The sequence below is a fragment of the Trichosurus vulpecula genome, chromosome 7 (genome assembly GCF_011100635.1).
Source record: "Trichosurus vulpecula isolate mTriVul1 chromosome 7, mTriVul1.pri, whole genome shotgun sequence".
Taxonomy (NCBI): Eukaryota; Metazoa; Chordata; class Mammalia; order Diprotodontia; family Phalangeridae; genus Trichosurus; species Trichosurus vulpecula.
In genome coordinates this window covers 21896647-21909130 of record NC_050579.1, presented here as the reverse complement: position 1 = coordinate 21909130, position 12484 = coordinate 21896647, and the positions used below count along the sequence as shown (strand labels likewise).

Genomic DNA, 12484 nt, shown 5'->3' with positions numbered 1-12484 from the left:
AAGTGTCATCTAGCTGCCATTACCTATGATTGGGAAGGGACAGTTTGTCAAAGAGAATTGGCCACTGAGCAGCAAGAGTGGCCCACTCATTAGACTTTGAGGGAATGCACCTTTTGTTCTCATCCTCTCATGCCTCTTTTCCAAATGTTTGGCTTGAAATCAATGTCTCTTGGACTTTGGAGGAAGGAGCTGCTCCTTCCTGTCTTCAGCAGCTTGTGACAGCTGCACCCTGAGGTCATCTAGGTGTACCTGAGGCTGGAACTCAAAGCTTTCACTGCCTCTCCTGCTTGGAGTTTCTTTCCTTGAGCACAGGTGATTGAACAGGGCTCCTTAGACAAACCAGGCATGGTTAGCCTGGAGAGGAATAGACTCACGGGAGACATGAGAATTGTGTTCAGGTACTATGCTATTGTGTAGAGAAGGGATTACATTTGCTCTGTTTGGATCCGGAGGGAAGAATAATATATATAGAAAGTGCCACACACAAAAAAAGGTTCATTTATGTTTGTTGTTAAGAAAAGCTTCCTAGTAGTTAGAATTGTCCAAGGTAGAATGAGCTTCCTGAAGAGTTGTTAGGATCCCCTTCCTGAAGGTCTTCAAGCAGAAGTTGGATAAGCACTTGTCAGGCATGCTGCTGTGGGGATTCCCTTATTGGGTGGGATGAAGGAGATGGCCCCAAAAGCTCCTTTCACTTCTCCAACTCTTGGTTCTGATTCTGTCACTAACCTTTTTTAGCAGAATTTTAAATGTAGTGTGGACAGGACCCATCTCTAACCTGTGAATACTTTGATCCACACAAAGCAGGCCAGTGATAGGAATGCCAGGAAATAAGTAGCAGCTTAATAAATTGATGTCAGAGTGAAAAATGCTTTCTAAACCAAAGTAAAGGTATAGGTTAGATACATAAATCAGAAGTGGGAAATGGATGGGGTGGGTGGAGGTCGATTGCAAACAATCATTTCCAGAACCTGAGTGGTTTCCTACCATAAGCCCACAACTGCTGGACAATACAGGTATTCTAGAATCCTGTAAGAACAGTGTTTTCTAATGTCTTTGGGGGCCATTACTTGGTGGGACATAGGAACAGAGTTCTGTCATGGGAATAGGTTCTACAAGCTTTGATTCACTTAAGATACACAGACACAGGAATGTAGTGATTGTGAGAGCACTGTCAAGGGTTTGATTGATCAATTCAAACTGCACTGTAAGTCTCTGACTCCCAAGCCAGAGTCTCCTGAGAAATCAAAATTATCAGTATATTTATTACACATATCATGTCGATTATTATGAAAATCAGAATTCCCTTCTCATTCCCTCCTTTTGGTCAAAAGTCAGAACATAGTGTGGATTGTCCTTCATTCTGAAAGAGGATCATGGCATTAAGAAGATGATGCCATGACTTGTAAGTGAATTGGTTTGAAGGGAGGGAGGGCTGTGCAAAGTCACCAGCCTCACTTTCTCCTCCTGAGCCATCTGGCTCCAGTGGCCAGATATAGATTAGGACAACTGGAGATGTCTCAGGATGCAGTGGGAAACCTTGGCCTTTTTAAGCTAAGTCCTTTCCAAGTTCTCACTTTGACTGAGGCAACACTCATTAAGTGATTAGGTCTGTTTAAGAAGTCAGCCAAGGGATGCACTCTTTAAACAAAAAAAAATCAAACTGGGAGCATTTCTGGCCAAAAAAGAAACAATGACCATTTACCTTCACTCTGAGCCAAGGGGGCCCAAACAGTAAGCATTAAGTGGTGCGTGGGTAGGGACCCATTGTTGGCCAAACAATGAGAGCCAGAGTGAATTGGGTTTAAGCCATGGGCTTTAAGAAAGAAATCTAGCCAGTAAACCCCAAGATATTGAGGTAGATTTCAGCCTTCAAAATTTGCCTTCCTTTGGGTAGAGCACCCTCAGATAAGGGCATGGTATCCCATGTGGGGAAAGAAGAGGAAAGGAGAGAAGGGGAGAGGACAGGAAGGGAGGAGCTGAGTTGCACAACTGGAAGGGGCCAGTTGAGTCCCCAGGGCAGCAGCTTAGACTACTCACATGTTGTAGTTTGTGTGTCCTTCATTCTCAAAGAGGACCATGACATTAGGAAGATGATGTCATGACTTTTACGTGAATTGGTTTGAAGGGAGGGAGGGCTGTGCAAAGTCACCAGCCTCACTTTCTCCTCCCGAGCCATCTAGTCCAGTAGCCAGATATGGATCAGGACAACTAGAGATGGCTCTCAAATGTGGAAATAACGCTGAAGAATATTTGTCTGAAACACAATTTTCATTTTAGGTAAGAAGTGAGCTCCAAATCGAATGCCAAAGTAGACAGTAAGGCAAATGAAGAGAAACATCGGCCTAGGGAGAAATTTGCTGTAAAATGAAAAAGAAGGACATAGTTATCACATAACAAACAGAAACCCAGTTCATTGAGGACTCCTAGTCTATTTCAATCAGTATCAATCAATTCGATGTGATTCCATGGGGGCAGTGATTATAAGTTCTGTATATTTGCTGCCAGATCTGTGAGCTGCAGATTGTAAAATCACTTGCTTAATGGTAGGAAGTTATGCATGGTGAAGCAGGAAACAATCTAACAGATGAGAAACCTGTTTCTGATTTGATAATGGACTGTCCTGAGGAGGTGAGGAAGCCCCAATGTTTCTATAGCATCAGCATGTGCCATCCTGAATGTGTAAGCTTCTGCGGTGGTGCAGATCCCATGACTGGCAACCAAGTCTCCTTCCTCATTTCTGAGGCAGGATCCATCAGTGTACCAATCAAAGTCCACCCATTCTAAAGGAGTTTCCTTCAGATCCTCCTGGGGGGAAAGTAAGGCAACCGGATAAATTACACAGTCCTGGTCTAAAGTGTCATCCTCACTTTCCACCTCAGGTAGATATGTGGTAAGATTGAATGTGCTTACGCAAACTATATCCCCCCCTTTCTCATAGGTGAATAAATCAAATGGGAGAGCCAACTGCACAACAGTAGGTGGGTGCCACCAGCGGCTGTGCTGAATTGGCTGGAGATGGCTGAAGGCCTCAGAGAGTGAAAAGATTACACGGACCAGGTGGGAGAGTATAGGACAGCTCTGTTTATTAAACTGAGGGCAGGGCTGATATACTTTTTCAGGCAAGCAGATCAACAAGTTCACGTGTGAAAACATTTGCATTGCATGACTTCCTCATGCTTTGTTCCCCTTTTGCCGTAAACAATATTAGCACCTGTGTGCCATGGAGGTTTTTGAGATAGCACGTGTGTACCAAGGAGGCTTGGAGACCCTTCATTCTGAGCAGCACACATGTGCCAAGGTGGAGTTTGGAGAGCCCATGTGCTGAGTTATCAGCCCAAGGGCAAGAACAGGCTTCAGAGAAAACCTGGCCTGTATCTTATCCCAGAATGGACTTTCTCAGAGCTGGCCCTCTACATCTCCCCCCTATTATTTTAAGATGGAGCTTAAGCTAATGATGAGTCAAATAATGACTTGCAGAAGACAGAGCCTTATGAGACACAGTAGTGTTAGGAAGGCAAACTAGGGAAGAAAGTGGCAACAATGTTGCCTTGACTTGCTTTAGAAGTTGCAATAACTCATTGGTGATGCCTTCAGGTTCAGTTCCTGGGGCTTTGCTGTGTTCAATTAGGTGGGTGATAAATTCTAAGTCACTTATATCTTGGGTCACATTATGATTATGCCATAAATTTGTAGATACAAAGAAATAGGGATATAGGAGACAAGCCTGTACATAGTAATCCCCTTTTAAGTAAACATGGGAAGGATTGATTGACGCATTGACAAATCAAAGAGGGCAGTCCTCTATATGAATATAGATACAGAAAGTCAAAAAGCAATTTGTCTCTTTAAGATTCAAAAAATCCTTTCTTGTACAGCTGTCTGGCAAGGACCATCGTCAGTGAAATCCTCTGGTCCTTAGTATCTGTTCAAGTCATCTCCAGCACTGCATCTCAGCATCTTCTTCTTCTTCTCTTCTTGTAGGAACCAGCTTTCTGTCCATACTCCTACAAGAGTGATCTAGCACAATTCCAAATTACCAGCTCCAGTCTCCATAACCCTGATCATTGTCACAAACTCAAAGGTTGGACCATGGCCAACTGTCATATTTAAGAAATTCACATCAGAAGCCAGTGTCCTACATTCTACATTCATCCATTATTAATTTCCTCATCAGGAGGATGAGATGTCACTTAAAGAATTAATAACAGGCTTCAGCACATACATAATTACATTAAATATTCAATTATTAGAATCTTAACCTTTTAGTCATGTCACGTTTCTTTGATGGCATTTACAAAATAAGCCACGAACCATTTTTCTTTTTAGCAAAACTAATTGTAACAAGACTTTAGAATCAAATAACAAAATAACATTCTCACATTACTTAAGGAATACTTACAAAGTGAGCCCTAAGTGGCTCACATGCATTTCTACCATTGTTTATAAAGCTTTCCTTAAGTAACACAAATTACTGCAGAATTCCTAGATGTCACAAAATTTCCTAGTAAAAAGTTGTTGTAATAGAATCTCACATTGGTAACAGTAGGAGATTGATCACAGGAAAAATACTGCTGCTCTTAGAATCCTTTAAAACAAAGTGAACATCTTAAGGTGAGTCTTAAGCAGGTTGTATAGTTTTTTTGCACATGTTCTACGTCTAGACAAAAATATTATTAGATTGCCCAGTAGGATAACACAAAAGACCTCATATCTTATACTGACTACTTGCTCTGACCATAGAAATTTGCTATAGAAGGAAAAAAGCAGGGACATGTGACATGCCAAATATGACAGGATAAAACATCCTTGGCTTTGTTTAAATTGAAATATAGTTACAATTCCTCAATTATGTAGTACCTGTTTCCATAGCTAAACTCAGGAGTAGTCAGGTGGGAACATTCCTTTTCAAAGGAACACAAGGGGAAACTGAACCAGGAGGATCCCATCCTAGATTGAGACTAAGAATGTCCCCTCAGCTTTTTCCCAAATGCAGACCTCCACCTGTTAACAGTACAGGATCACATTCCCTCTGAGTAGCTTGTGGCATTTCTCTCAGATACTGATTTAAGACAGACCAAAATTCAAACACTTGCATTGCATGACTTCCTCATGCTTTGTTCCCATTTTGCCGTAAACAATATTGTGTTAATCGCCCACAGGTGGTGTTTAGCACGTGCACCAAGGTGGGGTTTGGAGAGCCCATGTGCTGAGTTATCAGCCCTAGGGCAAGAACAGGCTTCAGGGAAAACCTGGCCTCTATTTTATCTCAGAATGGACTTTCTCAGAGCTGGCCCTCTACAGGTGGGCACTACCAACTCACCCCATATCAGCAGCATCTGAAGCCCACAGGCTGGAGAGAACTTGGTTGATATCTGGATGGTCAGAAGAGGTTAAGGAAAACAAACCTAAAGGAATGGGGAAACTTCCAGATGTCCACATTGGGTGTTAGGGATAAAAGACACAAGGAACTGGTTCCTCATGGGTCAAATGAAATAGTGGCCTGTGATTTGTGGAACACATCCCAGTCAATGGCTAGGGGCCTCAGTGACCAGGCTAAAAGGAAGAAAGACCCTGATCTCTCCAATACAAAGGGAGAGTGGTTCTGAGATATAGCCTGGCAATGGTCTTATTAGCAATCCCCGGGACTGAGATTCACTCTTGCCTCCAGGGGAGGGGAGTGGGGAAGGCAGAGGAATTTAAAACTGAGCATGTGGCACCATTGTCAACTAGAGCAGATACCTTCCTCTGTATGAGGAAGGAGACATCTCCAACAGGAGTCCTGGGGACAATGGGCATCATCCCCCTCCTTTTGCCAGCCCTCTCCAGAGCTGAGTCATGCTGAGTGATGGGAATTGTAAGGAGATTCCCTCAATGCTTTCTGGGCTGCATTCTCTTTTTTCTCTTCAGCATCTACCCCAACCCTCATGTTACATCCGGTCCTGCAGTGGCCAAATTTGCTTCAAGTAAAACAAACTTCTATCCTCATTGATTTTGAAGGTACAAAGAGGGGGATGGTCAGGGATGGGAGGGGGTGGTGAGGGGGATGGTCAGGGATGGAAGGGGGTGGTGGGGAATGGGCTGCAGCTGCTGCAGAGAGATTGCAAGGAAAACTTTCCTTTCTGCTTCTCTAAGTTCCTATTTACCATTTTCATCCTCCTCTGCCAGAGTAACTGCCAGAGAAACTGCAGTCTTAATGAGGAACCCAGCCTCAGAGTAGTCAGCTTAATTTGCTCAGGGCTGGGTGGGGGAAGATTATCAGCAAAGTAGGAAAGAAAGTGAACTTGCTCCACTGCATTCAGGAGCATGTCTGTCAAAGGCACATGCTCATTCGGGAGGAGAGTTGATGGGAATGACCCATTACACACATCTGTGCTATTTTAAAGGTGAACACTCAAAGATAAGAACACCACTTAACTAACAAGTATGCAAGGTACAAGTACACTATAAAGGGATGTAACAACACACATTGAAAAACACAAATAATCCACACTGTGCTAGTAATCCCTTTGAATTACAGAAGTAAACATCCCATAACTCTAAACATGAGCCCAATTAAAATGTTAATCTCAACCTGTTCCAAACCAACAACATTAGGATTTCTTACACAAAATATTTGATGCCAGCAGCAGATAAAAATAGAGAAAGTTGATTGATTGATTCATCTACTCTATTCCAATCGGTATCAATCAATTGGATATGATTGTACAAGGGTAGTAATTATAATTTCTGTATATTTGTCCCCAAAGTTGTGAGCTACTGATTGTAAGATCACTTGCTTAATCATAGGAAGTTAACTAATCACCCTCCATCCTCCTGTTTCCATGTCATGGTGACCAAGCCCAGTGTGGCAGGGAGGACACAACTGCATAGAAAGTCCCCCAATTTCATTTTTGAGCCTCCAGACAATTCTTATGACCACTTAGTCAGTGGACACCCAATCTGTGAACTCCCTGCTAATATATTATTTTTGGCCCTCAAGAGCAAGATCTATCAACTAATGAGATTCGGTGTTTTGCCATACCTCTTTTGCATATTGGGGCAAGAAGAGGCAATGTGGTAATCCATACTTTGTATAAGTCACACAGGAATATAGTTTCTGATAGAAGGGCTCTACAATAGGCTTCCCACTTTAATGTAATGTTCATTACTTGTTTCAGTGGTTGTGTGGTTTCTTCTTCATTCCTGAAGAGGACCATAACCCCAGGAAGATGATGCCATGATTTGCAAGTGAATTGGTTACAAGTGAGGGAGAACTGTGCAAACTCAACAGCTTCATGTTCTCCTTTGGAGTCATCTTCAAATTACTTGTTTACCAGCTGTGGAACTCACTTGCACACCCATAAGAATTCTAACAAAGATATCTCCATCCTGTTTTGCTAACTTCCATGACCAAACCAAATACAGGTTGTGGCATGGTATGGAAAGCACCTGCTCCCTATATGTTCTTGAAGCATATTATAGCTCCTAGCTAAGCTAAGGAGAAGCCCATCCATTTTGTGACCACCTAGTCAGTGGAGATATTTCCTGCTTTGCCCAACCTGTGATTCTGCTGAAATATTCTGTGTTTATTTTAGCCTATGAATCATATGTCCACCAATGGAATTATTCTGTATTTGGTATACCTGCTAATGCGTGTCTAGGTATCTAACCAGATAAAAATTACATCCTGGAAGGAAGGGTATCTCAGATCCTGAGGAAGATCTGAGGTCCCCTTCATTAGAAGGGACTACGGACCCTTCAGTAAAGTGCCATTGGCTCAGAGCTCTGCCTCAGTCTCTCTTATTGGAGGTTGAATAATTTTTATTGCCACAAAACAAAAATAAGGCAAAAACAAAAAACCAAAGACATATACAGAAAAGATGGCAAATCCATGTGCCAGTAAACAGAAAGAAAAGAAAAACAAGGAGCAAAGTGTTTCCCCGTGCCACCTCCTTATGTCCCAGATGACTTCAAAGGGCCCTTCCATTTCTATCATGCTCTGATCCCACCAAAGACAAAGTGTCAGCTAAGCCCATCAGCCTCCATCACCTGGGACAGTGTGCTTCAGTGGAAAGAGGTGTGGATTAGGTGGTTGAGGAATTTGAGAGGAGGTTCAAGGCAGCCCTGAGCAGTGGAGGGTGGGGCAAGGTATGAGCAGAGCTCTCACAGAGAGAAGCTGTGGAACACAAGGTGTGGAAGTAGAAAGCAGGTGTGGATGCTCAGCATGTGGCAGTGGGCTCAAACCTCTGGAGATTCTCACGTCCCAGGCTATCACTCATCCAAGGTGTTGGTCCATCCATAGCCACTCTGGGGAGGAGCAGTGGACCCAGGTCAGTCCAGAGCACACGGGGCCACTTCTACTCTTTCCTGGCCCTGACCTTTCCTTCTGCTCCCCCAGCTTTCTCCTGCTACATTCTCCTCTCCTCCAGTTCCCCTCTCCCTTCTCTTTCCCTGCACTAATGCCCTTCCTTTCCTGACTCTCTCCCTCTTTCCTCCAAGCTTTCCCTTCTCCCTGTGTTCAGTCTCTCTTCCATCCCCCTTACCCACTCATCTTTATTCTCTTTCCCCCTTACCCTACTGTTCTTTCCCCAAGACTCTTCTCTCCCTCCTACCTCCCCTCCCGCCCCTGTCCCTCCTTTTCTTTTATTCCTTCCTTCCTACATCCCTCTTTCTCCCTTTTCCCTTCCTTGCCTTTCCCTTCATCTGCTCTCCCCTCTTTCCCTTCCTCTCTTTATATGTGGACTGTCCCGACTCTCCTTTTCCTCTCCCTTCTCCTGTTTTTCCTTCTCCCAAACCTCACCTCCCTCCTCTCCCCCACTTTGTGGCCAGCCCTGACTTCCTCCCTAGCTTCCCCTGACATCCATTTGCTCTGAGACTGTTTCTGCCTCCCCCTCCTCTCCCAGACCTTCCACCCCACATCCAGACTGTTCTTCCTGTGGATGAATGTGCATATATCTTCATCAGAGGCACCTGCTTGGAGGAGATGAGACCCCAAGAGACCCAGTACTCCCCTACTATCCCACGTTCCTACAAATCTCCTGATGTGATCCATCCCTCTTCCTCTGCCTTCCTCTCTCCTCGCCCTGGCCAGGCCAGTGCCCCTCTCCTACAGGCTGCTGGATGGTCGAGACAACCTCCCACCTGTTGTCTTCCTGCATGGGTTGTTCAGCAACAAAAACATCTTCCAGGCTGAGGCTGAGGCCCTGGCACAGCAGACAGGCAGGAAGGTAAAGATTCCCAAATGATAGTTGAGCTGGCAGAGGGAGTAGACCACAGGGAGGGACAAAGTCAGAGGAAGGGGGGAAAGAGAGAATGAAGGGATTTGGAAGAGGTCAAAATGAAAGGCAGGAGCTGTCAAGGTGGGATAGACCTTCCCTCACAGGGCATGACTTGAGGGGCACCAGGAAATCTACCTGCAAACTGTCACCAGATCTAGTGGGTTCCTTCTCACCAAAGACTTTCATGCAAAGGTCAGATGATCACTTGGTGGGGACTTTTGTTCAGCCAGGGGTTGGACCCAAGATCCCTTCCAGCCTGGAGATTTAGCAAAGGTTCCCCTGCCCCCTAAAGATCTCCACTACTGACACCTGGAAATCTACTCATATTTGAGGTGTAACCATGCCTCAATAGAAGCTTTTTTAAAAATTTGTTTTAAATGGCAGTCAGTCGTAGTATTGAATAGTAATTGTAATGCCTTTATGGTTAAGGAAGTTACCAGTTACTTTCTTTCCTAGCATCAGAAAGCAAAAGGAAATGGAAGAAAATGGAAAGTCAGGGAAAGAGGGAATCAGTGACCCAAGAACCAGAGATTGCAAGGAGCAGCACTGGCCACAGTCATGCTGGGGGGATGAGAGAGGGAGTAGAATATTTTCCCGTCTAATGCTCTTGTCCTCCTATGGTCCCATCTTCCCCACTTTCTCCTATTGTCAGGCATTATTAGCTTCCCCCTAGCTTCCTGGACAGCTCGGGAGTGTTCAGGTAGCTTTCCCCAGCTGCTGGCAGTGGGTCAGCACCCCATGGTGGAGGGGGAAGGGGGAAGAATCAGGGAGACTGATAACACCAAGTCTCTGCGCCCCAGGTATTGACAGTGGATGCTCGGAACCATGGAGAGAGCCCTCATAGCCCTGACTGCAGCTATGCAGCCATGAGTGCTGACCTGCAGGCTCTCCTGTCAAAGCTAGGACTCACCCCCTGTGTCCTCATCGGGCACAGTATGGGAGGCAAGACAGCCATGGCATTTGCACTACAGGAGGTGAGTATGCCCCACTAGGGCTGAAAGGGGAGAGTGTTGAACTTGTCCACAGACAACAGCAGCCTATAACCCCATAAGCAAGACCAAAAGATTCATCATGCTCAGTAAGTTATTTGTGGAGTTGTGGGTGGAATGAGGCTGTGAGTGAACACTGGGACTGGAAACCAAGAATTCCTAGTGGAATGACAGGAGATTTCCTTCACACACTTCACCTTTCTAAATCCTAATGGACTGAAGGGAAGTTGTGGATGCCTCCCCCAGCACTGGGGGACTTCAGGGTTCAGAGTCAAGTTCTAAGAATTTTTCCTCATAAATGTCACTGCCTCTCCGTTGTTAAGCCAGAGCATGCAGACAGGAAGGTTGGCATCAGGACCACTTACAAACTATGAAATGGGTACCTATAGTCCCCAATCCCCCCCCCGGGGACCATGGCTCTCACTTTTTCAGTCCTAGTATTATAGCTAGGGGCATGGAAGAGGAGGGAGGGCATTGTAGTTCATTGTGTGATGGGCTTTCTCCTTTAGCCGGAGCTGGTAGAACGCCTGGTCTCAGTGGATATCAGCCCCTTTGTGGCCACGGAGATGCCAAATGTCTTTAAAATTGTACCTGCCATGAATTCTTTAAACCTCCTTGGAAGTCTTTCCCACTCCCAAGCCTTTGAAGTAGTTGATGAGCATCTGAAGCCATCCGTCAAGGTGATCCTTCAGGACCCCAAGGACTGGGAGTGTAGAGACAGGCTGCTGAAGCCACAAGCCAATCATTTGAGTTTGGAGTCCTCAAGAGACTTGGGGGTGAGGTGGGGTGGAGTGGAATGCAGGCCAGGAGAAAATCTGTGGGGGAGGGGGAGGCAGGACAGGGACAGGAGAACAGAGTGGGCTTCAGTTATAAGCTCCCCCAAGCCTGGCACTATCTTCTACTTTTCTGTGTATTCCCAGCACTTTGTATGCTAGCAAGAGGCATTTACTAGATGTTTGTCAACATGAAGGGAGAGTGTGTATAGAAATGAGATGGAGTCTGGTCTGAGCAGGACTGAGAAAGGGACACTGCTGGGGAGAAAACAGGCTCAGATGGATGTGCCAACTAAGCCCTTGTCCCCTCCAGGATTCAGGTATTCGGCAGTATCTGTTCAACAGTCTGGTGCAGGTCAACGGGCAGTATGTGTGGAAAGTCAATGCTGAAAACCTGTGGCAGCAACAAAACCAGCTTCTGGAAACTATTCCAATCCAGGGAGTCTATGGTGGCCCCACACTCTTCCTCACAAGCATCAATTCATCCTTTGTCCCGTAAGGCAGGGCCAGAACATGGAGGCACATGCCTATACACACAGAGTTCAGCCTTTCTTGGGCCCTAGTTGGGTTCTTCATTGCCAAGAATGAGGGAAACTGGGGGCTTCAGCTATGTTTGGGTCCAGAAGGGGAGGGTCCCTCCACCACTAGGAGACAACATGTGCATTATCTCCACTTATGCCTTTCTGTCTGCCTAGCCTGTTTTTCCTCCTCTCATTGTCCATACCCACCACTCAACCTTTACTTTGTGACAGCCTGTCTCTGACTCTCTAACTCATCTTTTCCCTTCTCTCTGTCTCTCCCTCTCTGCCTCCTTCTGTCTCTATCTCTCTGTCTCTGTCTGTCTCTGTCTCTGTCTGTCTCTGTCTCTGTTTCTCTCTCTCTTTCTCTCCCTATCTATGTATCTATCTATCTATCTATCTCTATCTCTCCATCTGTCTCTGTGTCTCTGTCTCTCTTTGTGTCTCTCTCTCCTTTCTCCCTTTCCTTTTCCCTCTCATCCTATACTCCTCTCCCTCTTCCTCTTTCACCCTTTATACCACCCTTTCCTTTTTTTCTTTCCCTCTCTTCACCTCTTTCATTCTCTCTCTCTTTCTCTCTTGATAGGCAAAGTCACCACCCCAAGATCAAGCTCTTATTCCCTGAAGCCCAGTTCCAGACCATCCCTGATGCTGGCCACATCCTCCATATCAACAAGCCCCAAGAGTTCATGAACAGTATCCTCAGTTTCCTGTCCTAGAAGATGTTCCTTCTCCTCACACTGATGAAGTGCTTGTGCTTGGACCCTAAATTCTAACAGCCTCTGCTTGGGTTCCTGTGCCTGAACCCCAATTCCAAAACACAACCAGTTCTCATAAACACATCTAGTTCTCAAAGCATATTCTCTCTCAGGCTGTCTCTCTTTAGCTAAAGGGCAGCCTGCCCCAACTTATCTCTGCTTCTTCCTTCGTAAGCAGCTATGTGCAAC

General features: G+C 45.3%; 1 protein-coding gene across 1 annotated transcript; it reads left to right on the top strand.

Annotated features, from left to right (window-relative positions):
- The first annotated feature begins 345 nt into the window (after nucleotides 1-345).
- LOC118857449 (protein ABHD11-like) lies at nucleotides 346-12256 on the top strand. Its single transcript, XM_036768129.1, has 7 exons — nucleotides 346-398; nucleotides 8247-8309; nucleotides 9071-9206; nucleotides 10058-10231; nucleotides 10756-10926; nucleotides 11333-11514; nucleotides 12124-12256. The coding sequence occupies exons 1-7, from the start codon at nucleotides 346-348 to the stop codon at nucleotides 12254-12256; spliced, it is 912 nt and encodes a 303-aa protein (XP_036624024.1).
- The last annotated feature ends 228 nt before the right edge of the window (nucleotides 12257-12484 follow it).